Source organism: Neomonachus schauinslandi, chromosome 11 (genome assembly GCF_002201575.2).
Source record: "Neomonachus schauinslandi chromosome 11, ASM220157v2, whole genome shotgun sequence".
Taxonomy (NCBI): Eukaryota; Metazoa; Chordata; class Mammalia; order Carnivora; family Phocidae; genus Neomonachus; species Neomonachus schauinslandi.
In genome coordinates, this window is record NC_058413.1 from 92,417,119 (window position 1) to 92,430,513 (window position 13,395).

Below are 13,395 nucleotides of genomic sequence, written 5' to 3' on the forward strand. Positions count from 1 at the left end.
GCCGAACCTGTTTTGGCGGGAGGTGGGGAGTGGCGGAGTCTGGACTCAGGGAAGCGGGTTTGGACCTTTATTTCGCTGAGGCTTCAGGCACAGGATCCCGCCCAGGTGGTTCTGAGAGGCCGGACCCCCTCCAACCTCTGCCTCGAGGGCTGCCGGCCTTCACCTGCACGGTGACTGAAAATTCTAGGGGTCGGCCTGGCTAACCTGTCTCACCCCGCTTGAGCTCGGTCCCTCTAGCCCCAGATCTGTGTACCCCCGGGCAAGTCACCCTAGCAGCGCCCAGCGGTCGGTACCCACCCCCCCGGGTCCTAGTGTTCAGTCCTAGCCCAAAGCCACAGTAGGTAGGAAACGTGGGAACATGGAATCCGGGAGGGCCTAGAGGATCCTATACAACGCCGAAATGGGGGTTGGGGGAAACAGAATGAGAACTCGGTGGGGAGGGGCGCAACAACCTTCGCGGCCATTTTGTCCTCGCTCTACTTCCGTCTTCCCTCCCGGGCTGCGGGCTCCGGACTCCTCCCTTCGGGCCCTGCTCTCGTCCTCCCCTGGTTCCGCGTGGATCCAGATAGCAGCCAGTGCTGCTGTCATTGGCTAGTTCCAAATTTGCCCGCCCCTCTTCCTCCGCCTCCTTCCGTCCCCTCCCGCCCACGCTTACTGGGAGCGCCTGCGCAGAAGCGGACGCTCCTTTGACACCACCCCCCCCACCCCCCCCCGCGGGCCTGGGGTGACTGAGGACTCCCGCGCGCGGGCTCTCTCGGCTCCACCCTCCCTTTCCCCGGGGCCGTTCGGAGAAAGGGGGCGAGAATGAAAGTTCCAGAACGCGGCGGTGAGTGCGTCATCGCGAGGTGGGGTGGAATGGGGGCGGGAGTGGGCGAGGCCCGAGGGGTAGAGCCGGCTTAGTCATTGGGGCTCGTAGAGGTGGCCGCGCGCCCATTGGCCGAAGAAACCATGATGGGCAGCCGGCAGGGGTGGACCCCTTCTGGAAGGTTCTGAGGCAGGGTATAAGAGACAGGGTGGCGGGCGGAAACCGATCTCATTGAACGCTGGGCTAAATCGCCAGACGGCTGATTTCTTCTCAAGCCGGGCCGGGCCCCCACAGAAGGTAAGGTCTCTGTCTTGTACTCTCGTGGTGGTTCCTCAGGAACGTGCACCCCGCGCCCGGGCTGAACGGGTTTGCGGCGCTTTGGAGGCTTTTGGGCATTCACGTAGGCGGGGGGCCGTGAGTCCCCTCCCCAGGGGATCCCTTCACCCTGGGAGGCGGCGGACCTGGGTTGCGGCCGGGCGGGAAAGCCGGGGCGTGGGCTGTAGGCCGTGATGGCCGCCGCGGAGCAGGGCGGCGCCCACGGGGAAGGCTGGGCGAGGGCCGCATCCGCGCTCAGGGGGGCGGAAGTCCGGCGCCCTGGAGCGACCTTCCCTAGATCCTCAGAGCAGGAAGCCACCATTGGCACGCGCCCAACGCGGGGGAGGGGGACTCTTGAGCACGGAATACGGGCCGCACTGTGTTTCCTGTCGGAGTGCAGGTCGCAGGGAGGAGGGAGAGTGGAGGTCGGGCTCTGGGCTCGAAACCACGTGCTCGGCACTGTCGCAGACCCTCCGGACAGGTGCTTCCTTCGGTCTGGGCTGGGCTCAGCTGCGGTTGGCACTGAACGTCGACTGCAGAATTTCTTGATCTGGCCCTTACGCGTGGTTTTTACACAAGGGCAGTTTTTCGGGGGGGAGGCGGTAAGTGAAATCTTGGCAAAAGTACCTCGTTACCTGATGCCCTAGGTTTCACAGTAAACGTTTCTAAGCGTTTAATTGCCTTTTCAAACCATGGGCTTTTTAAAATTTTCCAGCAACGATGTCTAAGGGACCTGCAGTTGGCATTGATCTTGGCACCACCTACTCTTGCGTGGGTGTCTTCCAGCATGGGAAAGTGGAAATAATTGCCAATGATCAGGGAAACCGAACCACCCCAAGTTACGTCGCCTTCACGGACACCGAACGATTGATCGGTGATGCTGCGAAGAATCAAGTTGCGATGAACCCCACCAACACAGTTTTTGGTAAGCCGTTAATACAGGCAGTATGCTGTGAGGTTACGTGGTTTAGACCGTGTAATTTGAGAGTCGGAAGTTTATGGACTATAAGGCAGCCATGAAAGCCCGGAAAAAAGGGAAAGCTGATTTTTAATTTATTAGTGGGCATTTTACAGCTCCATGCTAAAGAAAGCTGAGGTAATTCTAAAATTAGGGAATTTGAATAACTGCCAGAAAATGTAAGTCCATTTACTATTGAGGTTGCTTCTGAGATCAGACTGAGTTTGCTAGGCCTCTTGGCATTTGAGTAATGGAGGACCAGGGTTGTTCTGGGTAGATGGAATGTTAACCTTTGCATTTGATTACCCGTTACAGATGCCAAACGCCTAATTGGACGTAGATTTGATGATGCTGTTGTCCAATCTGATATGAAGCATTGGCCTTTTATGGTGGTGAATGATGCTGGCAGGCCCAAGGTCCAAGTAGAATACAAGGGAGAGACAAAAAGTTTCTATCCAGAGGAGGTGTCCTCTATGGTTTTGACGAAGATGAAGGAAATTGCAGAGGCCTACCTTGGGAAGGTGAGTAGTGTGCAGCCCTACAGGGAGGTAGTTGGAGGTTGCAATATTATGCACCAGATTTCCTAATAAATGGAATTCATGGGGTCTTGACTGATCAGGTTGTCTTTTTAAAGAATGGTTGTCTTAAGTGCACGCAGAGGCAACGTGATCATGGGACTGATAGTTTTAGGAATGGACTACAAAAACCGTATTTGTGTTTCTAGACTGTTACCAATGCAGTTGTCACGGTACCTGCATACTTCAATGACTCTCAGCGTCAGGCTACCAAAGATGCTGGAACTATTGCTGGTCTCAATGTACTTCGAATCATCAACGAGCCAACTGCTGCTGCTATTGCTTATGGCTTAGACAAGAAGGTATGTACCATTTGTAAAGCATAGGATTCATTTTACCATAGATTGGAGCCAGTGGAGAATGGATAAGGAGTAATTACCTTGTACTTTAATTGCAGGTTGGTGCTGAAAGGAATGTGCTGATCTTTGACTTAGGAGGTGGCACTTTTGATGTGTCAATCCTTACTATTGAAGATGGGATCTTTGAGGTTAAATCCACAGCTGGAGACACCCACTTAGGTGGAGAAGACTTCGACAACAGGATGGTCAACCATTTTATTGCAGAATTCAAGCGCAAACATAAGAAGGACATCAGTGAAAACAAGAGGGCAGTTCGTCGTCTCCGTACTGCTTGTGAACGTGCTAAGCGTACGCTTTCTTCCAGCACGCAGGCCAGTATTGAGATTGATTCTCTATATGAAGGAATCGACTTCTATACCTCTATTACTCGTGCCCGGTTTGAAGAATTAAATGCTGATCTGTTCCGTGGCACCCTGGACCCTGTAGAGAAAGCCCTTCGGGATGCCAAACTAGACAAGTCTCAGATCCACGATATTGTCCTGGTGGGTGGTTCTACCCGTATCCCCAAGATTCAGAAACTTCTACAAGATTTCTTCAATGGGAAAGAACTGAATAAGAGCATCAACCCTGATGAGGCTGTTGCTTACGGTGCAGGTAATAATCCCTCTATCCTAGTTAAACACTTCTAACAGATGGCCTTTCAGGCCCCAAGGTGACTCGCTGTGATGATTGATTCCTTAAACATTCGTAGTTTCCACCAAAAGCTTAGCTGATGATGGCCCAACTTCCTTGGATGTCTGAGCGATTGACATTTGTTAGTGAGGTAATGAGGTGGTTGGGATTTTTTTCTTAATCAGTTGTCTTCACTTTAGCTGTCCAGGCAGCCATCCTTTCTGGAGACAAATCTGAAAATGTTCAAGATTTGCTGCTGTTGGACGTCACTCCACTTTCTCTTGGCATTGAAACTGCTGGAGGAGTCATGACTGTTCTCATCAAGCGTAATACTACCATTCCTACCAAACAGACACAAACCTTCACTACCTACTCTGACAACCAGCCTGGTGTGCTTATTCAGGTATGTTTTATATTGTATTGGTATTGTTTTGGCTGTACTTGGTCCTGTGAAACTTTGGGAAGACTTGTCCCGCTATGATGATTTGACTTCAACCATTCGTAGTTTCCACCAGAAGCCTTGTGTTGGCCAATTCCTTCCTTGGATGTCTGAGCGATCCGTCTTTCCTAATGGACTTTTCCACAAATCTAGAAACTGGGGCAGTAATCTCTGCCCATTCTTAGTAATTTTTATTTCCTACCAAGGTGTATGAAGGTGAGCGTGCCATGACCAAGGATAACAACCTACTTGGCAAGTTCGAACTCACAGGCATACCTCCTGCCCCTCGTGGCGTTCCTCAGATTGAAGTCACTTTTGATATTGATGCTAATGGTATCCTCAATGTCTCTGCTGTGGATAAGAGCACAGGAAAAGAGAACAAGATTACCATCACTAATGACAAGGGTAAGTAAACAGCACAACTTTGAGTTAATTTGATATTTTGTCTTAAGAGGGTTTGGGTCATAAGGATCATATTTTTCAAATACCTCAACTGCCCAAGGGTATTTTAGCCAAGAAATCATTTCCTGGAATGCAGCTTTAATGGGTTACAAACGTTGCAGGGTAACTTTGAAGGTTCAGTTTTAGTAAAAACTGGTTAACTTCACAGGCCGCTTGAGCAAGGAAGACATTGAGCGCATGGTCCAGGAAGCTGAGAAGTACAAAGCTGAAGATGAGAAACAGCGAGACAAGGTGTCTTCCAAGAACTCACTTGAGTCTTATGCATTCAACATGAAAGCAACTGTTGAAGATGAAAAACTGCAGGGCAAGATCAATGATGAGGACAAACAGAAGATTCTTGACAAGTGCAATGAAATCATCAATTGGCTTGATAAGAACCAGGTTTGTAATCTATAGTAGGAGAGTGGGTGCGGGTGGTTATAGGGCTTTAGCAAAAGGTTAGATGGGTCTTAAAAATATAGGTCACGACGATGAATGGTCCAAACATTCGCGGTTTCCACCAGAATCCCAGATGTTGGCAACTAGCTTCCTTCCTTGGATGTCTGAGTGACCCAAGATTTCATGGGTAGTGAAGACTTGAATGTGATACGCTTCTGTGTCTAGTCTTAACAGATTGTGCCAGACATTGTTTCCTTTGAGGAACTTGTAGTAAAAAATTTTTTTTCTTTTCAGACTGCAGAGAAGGAAGAATTTGAACACCAGCAGAAAGAGCTGGAGAAAGTCTGCAATCCTATCATTACCAAACTGTACCAGAGTGCAGGGGGCATGCCAGGAGGAATGCCTGGAGGCTTCCCTGGTGGTGGAGCTCCTCCCTCTGGTGGTGCCTCCTCTGGACCCACCATCGAAGAGGTTGATTAAGCCAACCTGAGAATAGGTCTAGCATTGTTCCACACAAAATATTCGAAGGACCCAAATTTGTAGCAAATTCCATGGCAGTTTTAATGTTGAGCTGCTATAGTAAATAAACTGGGCATTCTTTATACTTGAATATGGAATACGTGCACAGGGAAAGGAAATAAACATTGCACTTTATAAGCACTGTATTGTTAAGTGGAAAATGCAATGTCTTAAATAAAACTGTATTTAATTGGCACCATACAATTGTCTGACTCCATGTATACAAGGGCAGCAGGCAGCATTTGGTATTTGGGGGCTGTGGATATTCTTGTGGCCTGGTGGTGAATCACCGAAAACAGTATTTGGATTGTCCAATAGGAGTTTCACCAAATGCCTCTGGTCAGATCTGTATAGAGTGGTTTGGGTTTATGATTAGATGGGTTCATGATCACTACATATTACAGTAAAATGAAATTTGAGCTGCAGACAGGCTTTCCAGTGCTGGGGGAGCTGTTGCAGGGGAGGAAGCAATTGGAAAAGGGAGAATCTCATGTTTGTGCTTTGTGTAGCTTGCTAACAATCTGGTTATCCGTTTGAGGGTTACTTAAGTTTGGGGATGGCCAATTGGAACAGTGGAATAGCCAGTCAGTGGAAGAAGTTTAAGCATGTGGAACTGACCAAGGACAGATGCAGCATATTCCTTACAGAGCCTTACATGTTCTCCAGGGGGAGATTGATCCTTTTTCTCAGCTTGGTCAGGGCTGGATGGTAACGTGGGGAATTAGCTGCAAACTTGAGGTGGATGGGGTTTACCATAGAGTCAACTGAAAAGGAAAGGCCTGGAATATGCCAATTCTGATTTCATGTGATTTAGGCTAATCCTCAAAAGGACTTCAAAGCTTTCAGTACAATTTTGCTTGACAAATTTGCACTGGATTGCCTTTAGGTAAGTGGTTTTAGAGCAAAGCCTCACATTGTTGGCTTTGTGATGGGTGTGTTGGTAAACGTGTTGAGAACTTAGCTTTGACAGTAAATGGTGATGGGCTACATGCCAGAAGTACTTGGCCTTGGAATTTGAGTCCCATAGAAGTCATGTGCATGTGTCATTTGGTCGTGATGGGCCTCAGTCCTCAAGCCTGAAGCAAAATGCGTTAAAGGTGATCGTTAAAGGTGATAAATAGGGGCTAAAGGTGATAAATAGGGGCGCCTGGGTGGCTCAGTTGGTTAAGCGACTGCCTCAGGTCATGATCCTGGAGTCCCTGGATCGAGTCCGTATCTGGCTCCCTGCTCAGCAGGGAGTCTGCTTCTCCCTCTGACCCTCCCCCCTCTCATGTGCTCTCATTCTCTCTCAAATAGATAAAATCTTTAAAAAAAAAAAAAATAAATATGGCGACAAGGCTTGGTGGTGCTATGCTTCTGCCACCTGGTGGTCAATTAGAAATGAGTCCTGGCATGGGGCAAGATTTTAATTATATACTCTGAGGGGAAGAGCCCAAACCTTGATGTCTACTCAACGTTTACCTGTCTTATGGAACTGTTGGTTCCTGGGTGACCTGGGTATTACGCATTTTCTTTGGATTTCATAAGATTATTTTGCAGTAACTGCAATATTTAAGAGCATTAGGCAAGGTCTGTAAGAATAGCCAAGACCTGATTCATATAGAGGTCATTAATTTTCTTCTAAATTGTTAACTACATAGACTTCGTAATTTTAGGAGTGTATCCACGTAATGCTTGGACTCTCCAGAGATTTATGGTACCGTACATGATTTATATTTGTTTTCCCTTTTTCAAGTGTCACAAATGAAATTTAAAAAGAGCAATGCATGATCTTTGGGAAAGGCCCAGGCTTCATGTATATAACTGGCATGTCCTTCCCACTTTTTATTTTATCTGACCTGGGTTTTAGTTCTTGTTAATACATACATCCTTTATGAACTGGAGCTAACAATTTGATCTGAGACTACTTGGCTCAAAAGAAGTACAGTAATTTTTTTGTTGTTGTTCTTCTGAAATCATGGGGTCTTGGTAAGAAAATTGTGGGGATCAAATGTGATTAGTGAAAAACAGCACAAGACAAAGCCCAACCAAAGTTGATAGGTTCTAGCTATTGCAAGTTGAACTTCCAAGTTAAATTCCGTTAGTGAAACAAATTGGGATTTGAAAAATGGTGGGTTCTCTTATGCAAATGGAAGAGGTTGGGCCTGTATACTAAAAAATAATGGGGCTTTGGGAAGAAGGAAATTAACTACTTGATAGATTTTTTTTAAAAAAAGCTAATCTGAAGGTTGTGTTTACAGTTGACACAGGTTCAGAGTTGAGTTGATCTCAGATTGCACAGGAGAGGGGTTCCAGATCCTCAAATTTTGCAGGCTTTACTCCAAAACCTGTGTTTCTGCACTGTTGCAGTGTGAATTAACACTAGCTCAACACAGCATCTGGGATTCACACTTGCTGGAAGGGATATTTTCAAAGATTTCATTTGAGAGCACAAGCATGGGGAACCCTGGGGGAGGGGGGAGGAGCAGGCTCCCCACTGAGCAGGGGCTCGATCCTAGGACCCTGGGATCATGACCTGAGCCAAAGGCAGATGCTTAACCAACTGAGCCACCCAGGCGCCCCTGGAAGGAATATTTTCTTAAAGTTTTGTAATCTTGCTCCTCAACACATGCAGTTTTATGTACTTAGTAACTTGGTCTGGATATTCTTCTGGTTTTTTCTTTTTTGTTTTCGGTGAAAATTTTTTTTTTTTTTTTTTTTTGCCTTTTACATGTGGCAGTCCAAGCAATACGGGCATTTAAGGAGCTCAGTGACTCAAATCAACTTTTGCTTTTGTGTTTAAATAGGTTCCTGCTGTGAGATAAGCTTGGTTTGTTGGGGGGGGGGGTAGATTAAAAAAAACTGGTAAAAATGTGTTTTGGCCTTCTATACGTAGAATAACAGGAGGTTGGCCCACACAAGATCAATTGGTAACTACGAAGTGATTTTACAAAGTATAAATGGCGTGCTTGTGGGAAGACCCTGGCAAGAAGTATCAGAAGTTGTTAGAGCACGCTTAGAAGATGCAGAGAGGGGCGCCTGGGTGGCTCAGTCGTTAAGCGTCTGCCTTCGGCTCAGGTCATGATCCCAGGGTCCTGGGATCGAGCCCCGCATCAGGCTCCCTGCTCAGCGGGAAGCCTGCTTCTCCCTCTCCCACTCCCCCTGCTTGTGTTCCCTCTCTCGCTGTATCTCTCTCTGTCAAATAAATAAAATCTTTAAAAAAAAAAAAAAAAAAAAGAAGATGCAGAGATAGCAGTATTTATCACTTAGACCGTTCAGTTTAGAGTTAACAGATGGCTTCCACTTCTCTTGATTCTTTTAACAACCTTCCACGGGAAGGATGGCTGGATAGTCAGCTACGCACGTGTAACTCTACCTGGGGTGGCAAAGGCAATTTTTAATTCTGGGGAATTATTGAGGAGGTTGTAGTTATAAAAGCAGGAATGTGGTGCTTGATGGCTGGCTCATAATTTTGCACAGGGCTCCACTGGATTGGGGAGAGGGAGCAAAAAAAGCCAACGGTCTGTCTCTTATGTGCAGCTTTTTAAGAATTAATGCTGGTTTCAGCTAAATGTATTTAGCAATAGCTTGAGTTTAATCAACAGTAATTGTTGCACTTGTTAAACTATTAAGGGGGTAATTTTAATCTGCAAAGCCACAGCAGTACGTTTACTCACAATATTACTATTTATGTACTTAAAATGTAATACAAAAAAATGGAGCAATCATAAAATACCTGCAAATAATCCTTTGCTCAAACAGTATTTATGCAGTACTTACAATTTTCCAGGTCCTATACTTTCATAGGAAAAACAGCCTTTTGGTTTCTGGTAAGGTGGAGTGATTGGTGGAACATAAATAGGAAAAAGTTGAGAATTTTCATTTTTGGGGTCTGCATCTGGCGGTAAGGACCTCTTTTTCCACTAGATGGCAGTAGCTATTTAGAAAACAACTCCAAACGCAGCTGAGGAAAGCCACCGAAAGGTGTTCACTAAAGTCTGTGCTTTTTGGTTTCACAAATTGCCTAACCTGGAAACAAGTGTTGAGGAAGGAAGTCAACCCCAAGTATTCACGTTCATGTTCCAGGTAGAGCATTCCCAGCCACCAGTTGAGCAAGTGCCCTGGTTGGGGTTATGGCTTTGAGTAGAGATCTCAGGGTACTTGGGGCTTGGAGGTGGTGGGGAGATAAAGAGCTTTGAAACATGGAAGGGGGGGAAAGGTAAATCTTAGTGGTTAGAATTTCTTTCCTGATACACTCTTCCTAATTTAAGCCCCTGTGTTATTTCCTTCACCTCTGATGGTGAAGGAATGGTACTTCTGAGATTCAACCATATTTGTATGAAATGCTTGAATTTCTCCCCGCTCAAACTCAAACCCAAGAATGCAAGAATATTCACACACTCCTGTATTTCCAGTGTTTGGCACATTATAAGCATATAATATTTATCAAGTAAAAGAATGAAAAGGAGTGAAGCAGGCATCCAAGCTCCTTGCAGAATTGAGGAGCCAAGATTAAAGTTGCATGAGAGGAGGGAATGATCAAGCCGGGAATAGCTCTAGCCAAATTAAAGTTGACAGTGACAACTATTCAAAACCTTTGGCCTAACGGACCCCCGATGTCTTTAGACTGCCTCCGAAATCTGGCCAGTATGTGGAGTGAGTGGGGTGAGGGGAGGCAGCGCAGCTAGTCTTTGCAATACAGAGGACAGCCATACAGCCTGGCCTGGAGGGTATGGGGCCTGTCCTAAGAAGCTGGGCCACGGTTCAGGGCATTCAGAGGACGCAGCCAGCCCCAGAGCTCTAAGAAAAAAGGCTGTGAATCTTCTTGACTTGGACTAGGCAAGGGTTTCTTAGATACGACACCAAAACCATAAGCAACAAAAGAAAGAGACATACCAGATTTCCTAAAAATTAAGAACTTAGGTAAAGGATACCATCAAGGAAGTGAAGAAAGACAACACACAGAATTGGAGAAAGCATTTGCAAACCACGTATCTAGTAAAGGACTGGTATCCAGAATATCTTAAAAATATATTTAAAAAACATTTTTTACAGTGGACAAAAGATCTGAAAAGCCATTTCTCCTCCAAAGAAGATCTACAAATAGCCAATAAGCACATGGAAAGATGCCCAGCATCCTTAGCCATCAGTGAAATGCAGCTCAAAATCACAATGAGATAGAACTTCATACCCCACTAGGATGTTGGTCATTAAAAAAAACAAGTTGGCAAGGATGTGGAGGAACTGGAACCCTCCTACACCCCTGGTGTAAATATAAAATAGTACAGCCACTGTGGAATAGTTAGCAGTTCTCAAAGAGCTAAGCAGAATATGCAGTTACTCTAAATAGGTAATGGGGCTTTGTTTCGGGATGATGAATCATTCTAAATTGTAATGGTTACCCAATTCTGTGAATATATGAAAAATACTGAATTGTATACTTTAAAGGGTTGAATTGTGTTGTATGTCTTAATAATGCAGTTTTGTGATTTTTTTTTTAAGTCAGAAAAGGAAAGAGGCTATAGAGCTGGCGTCCCCAGTGGATGGGGAGGAAGGGAGAGACACGTTACGTAGTGCAACATGATTACCACAGGAGGGTTAGCTATCACCTCCATCACCTTACATTAATTACCATTTCCTTTTCCTGGTGAAAACACTTGAGATTTACTCTCTTAGCAACTTTTAAGAATCAACATACTGCTGTTAACACTCACCATGCTGTCCCTGAGATGCCCAGAACTTCTTTATCCTGTGAGCTGGAAGTTTGAAGCCTTTGACCAACCTGTCCCCACCCATGCTGTTGTTTTCAGAGGTCTGCACTTCCGACGCAGTGGACTCTTGATCCAAGTAGATACAGGTTCCACACCCCGGGGGTGAGAAAATTAGATTGGACTGGAAAGAAAGCAGGTGGCAAGTAATCATCTGAAAACTGGAAATATTCACCGGAAACTTTTTATTTGCTTGTTGATTGTCAAGTTTCTGTCTGAGACCCACTCTGCCGTTGACTAGGTGTGTGACCTTAAGCAAACTATTCTATCTTAAAACTGAGTATCTCATGGAGACGATGGACTCTGAAAAACAAACAGGGTTCTAGAGGGGAGGGGGGTGGGCGGATGGGTTAGCCTGGTGGTGGGTATTGAGGAGGGCACATTCTGCATGGAGCACTGGGTGTTATGCACAAACAATGAATCATGGAACACTTCATCTAAAACTAATGATGTAATGTATGGGGATTAACATAAGAATTAAAAAAAAAAACCTGAGTATCTCATGAAATGGGGATTATAATAGTCAACTAATGGGATGCCTGGGTGGCTCAGTCAGTTAAGTGTCTGCCTTCGGCTCAGGTCATGATCCCAGAGTTTTGGGATCGAGTCCCATATGGGGCTCCTTGCTCAGCAGGGAGCCTGCTTCTCTCTCTGCCTGCCGTTTCCCCTCCTTGTGCGTGCTCTCTCCCTCCCTCTCTCTCTCTCTCTCTCTGACAAATAAATCTTAAAAAAAAAAAAAACGGTCACCTATCAGGTTTGTTATGTGGATTAAATGAGCCAGGATATGTGAAGTATTTAGCTCTCTGCCTGGCTCCTAGAATAAGTGCTCAATAAGAGCTATTATTATTAACTATTAGTTATATAAGCCATAATTATTAACATTTCCTAAGGCTGCCATAACAAGGGACCAAAAACTGTGTGGCTTAACCAGAAATATATTGTCTCACAGTTCTGGAGGCCAGCAGTCTGAAGTCAAGTTGTTGGCAGGGCCATGCTCTCTGAATGCATCAGGGAAGGAACTGTTCTGGGCCTCTCTCTTAGCTTCTGATGGCCTCACATGTTCCTGGGCTTAGAGATCACCACTCCGATCACGTGGCTGTCTTCTCCCTGCATGTGTCCACTTTGACCTCCCTCTGTGCCCGTCTGTGTCCAAATTTCTGCTTTCCACTAAGATGCCAGTCCTACTAGAGTAGGGCCCTCCCTAATGACCTCATTTTAACGTGATCACCTCTGTAAAGACCCTATTTCCAAACAAGGTCACATTCTGAGGTAGTGGGGATTAAGATTTGTTACCCTTAAAAATAAAGCTGTGTCTTCTTTTACCAGCAAAATGGGTTTATTTGAGAATAACAGACTGGCCATGTAGGACAAGCAAGCTCAGGCAAAACCATAGGCAAGGCCCACAAACAAAGGGAAGGCACTTTATTTTACAGAGGAGAAGGAGGAAGTTGGGAGGAGTTGTTTTGAACGAAAATCCACTGGAGAAAAGCAAGAAAGAGGTCAGGGTGATGAGGGTTTCTCCCTGGCTGAGTTGCATGGATCTGCCGTCTCTTTTTTTTTTTTTTTTTTTTTTTTGAAGATTTTTTTTTTTTTTTTGAGAGAGAGAGAATGAGAGACAGAGAGCACGAGAGGGAAGAGGGTCAGAGGGAGAAGCAGAACCCCTGCTGAGCAGGGAGCCCGATGTGGGACTCGATCCCGGGACTCCAGGATCACGACCTGAGCCGAAGGCAGTCGCTTAACCAACTGAGCCACCCAGGCGCCCGGATCTGCCGTCTCTTGTAGATGTGGTGTGTCTCTTTCCCTGTTGGGGCCTGTAATTGATGGTTCTTTCCTGTTGACTTTTCTTCTGATGGGGTCTGGAACTGACAATTCTTCTTATAATTGACATTGAGTGGTCCAGGCTGCCCCTTCCAGCCTCCCTTCCTGGCATCCTGAGTCCACTTCCTTGAGATTTCCCTTTATTAATTTTCATAGACTTCACTAGATTTTTTTTTTTTTTTTGCAGGGTGTCCCCCACAGGGAACACAGTTCGACCTGTAACAGTTACATTCCCTATGATCACAGAAGAGGAATCCTCTCCCCAGCTTTTGCCTACAAATAGAAAACCCTCCACAAAAATCCAAAAACTTGCCTTTCGTGGGACCAACAAAAAGGCGTTTTCATGAGTCTCCTTCTCTGAAGCATATCCCACCGTAGGCCGCCAGCTGTGGGCAGTGTTCCCTTTAC

General features: G+C 45.8%; 1 protein-coding gene and 1 non-coding gene across 4 annotated transcripts; both read left to right on the forward strand.

Annotated features, from left to right (window-relative positions):
• The first annotated feature begins 825 nt into the window (after positions 1-825).
• HSPA8 (heat shock protein family A (Hsp70) member 8) lies at positions 826-5,621 on the forward strand. Of its 3 annotated transcripts, none has more exons than XM_021696575.1 (9): positions 826-1,102; positions 1,836-2,045; positions 2,394-2,599; positions 2,803-2,955; positions 3,051-3,606; positions 3,825-4,027; positions 4,270-4,468; positions 4,674-4,906; positions 5,198-5,621. In XM_021696575.1, exons 2-9 carry the CDS (start codon positions 1,841-1,843, stop codon positions 5,381-5,383), a joined length of 1,941 nt encoding a protein of 646 aa, XP_021552250.1. In that variant the 5' UTR covers positions 826-1,102; positions 1,836-1,840; the 3' UTR covers positions 5,384-5,621. The 3 variants fall into 3 exon arrangements, with proteins under 3 accessions (XP_021552250.1, XP_044775528.1, XP_044775527.1); XM_044919593.1 differs by lacking the exon at positions 826-1,102 and adding an exon at positions 1,315-1,336 and having other exon boundaries at positions 1,860-2,045; XM_044919592.1 differs by lacking the exon at positions 826-1,102 and having other exon boundaries at positions 1,628-2,045.
• Positions 3,670-3,757, forward strand: LOC123326376. Its single transcript, XR_006541056.1, has one exon. It is a non-coding gene; the product is annotated as a small nucleolar RNA SNORD14 (small nucleolar RNA).
• Positions 5,622-13,395: the final 7,774 nt, after the last annotated feature.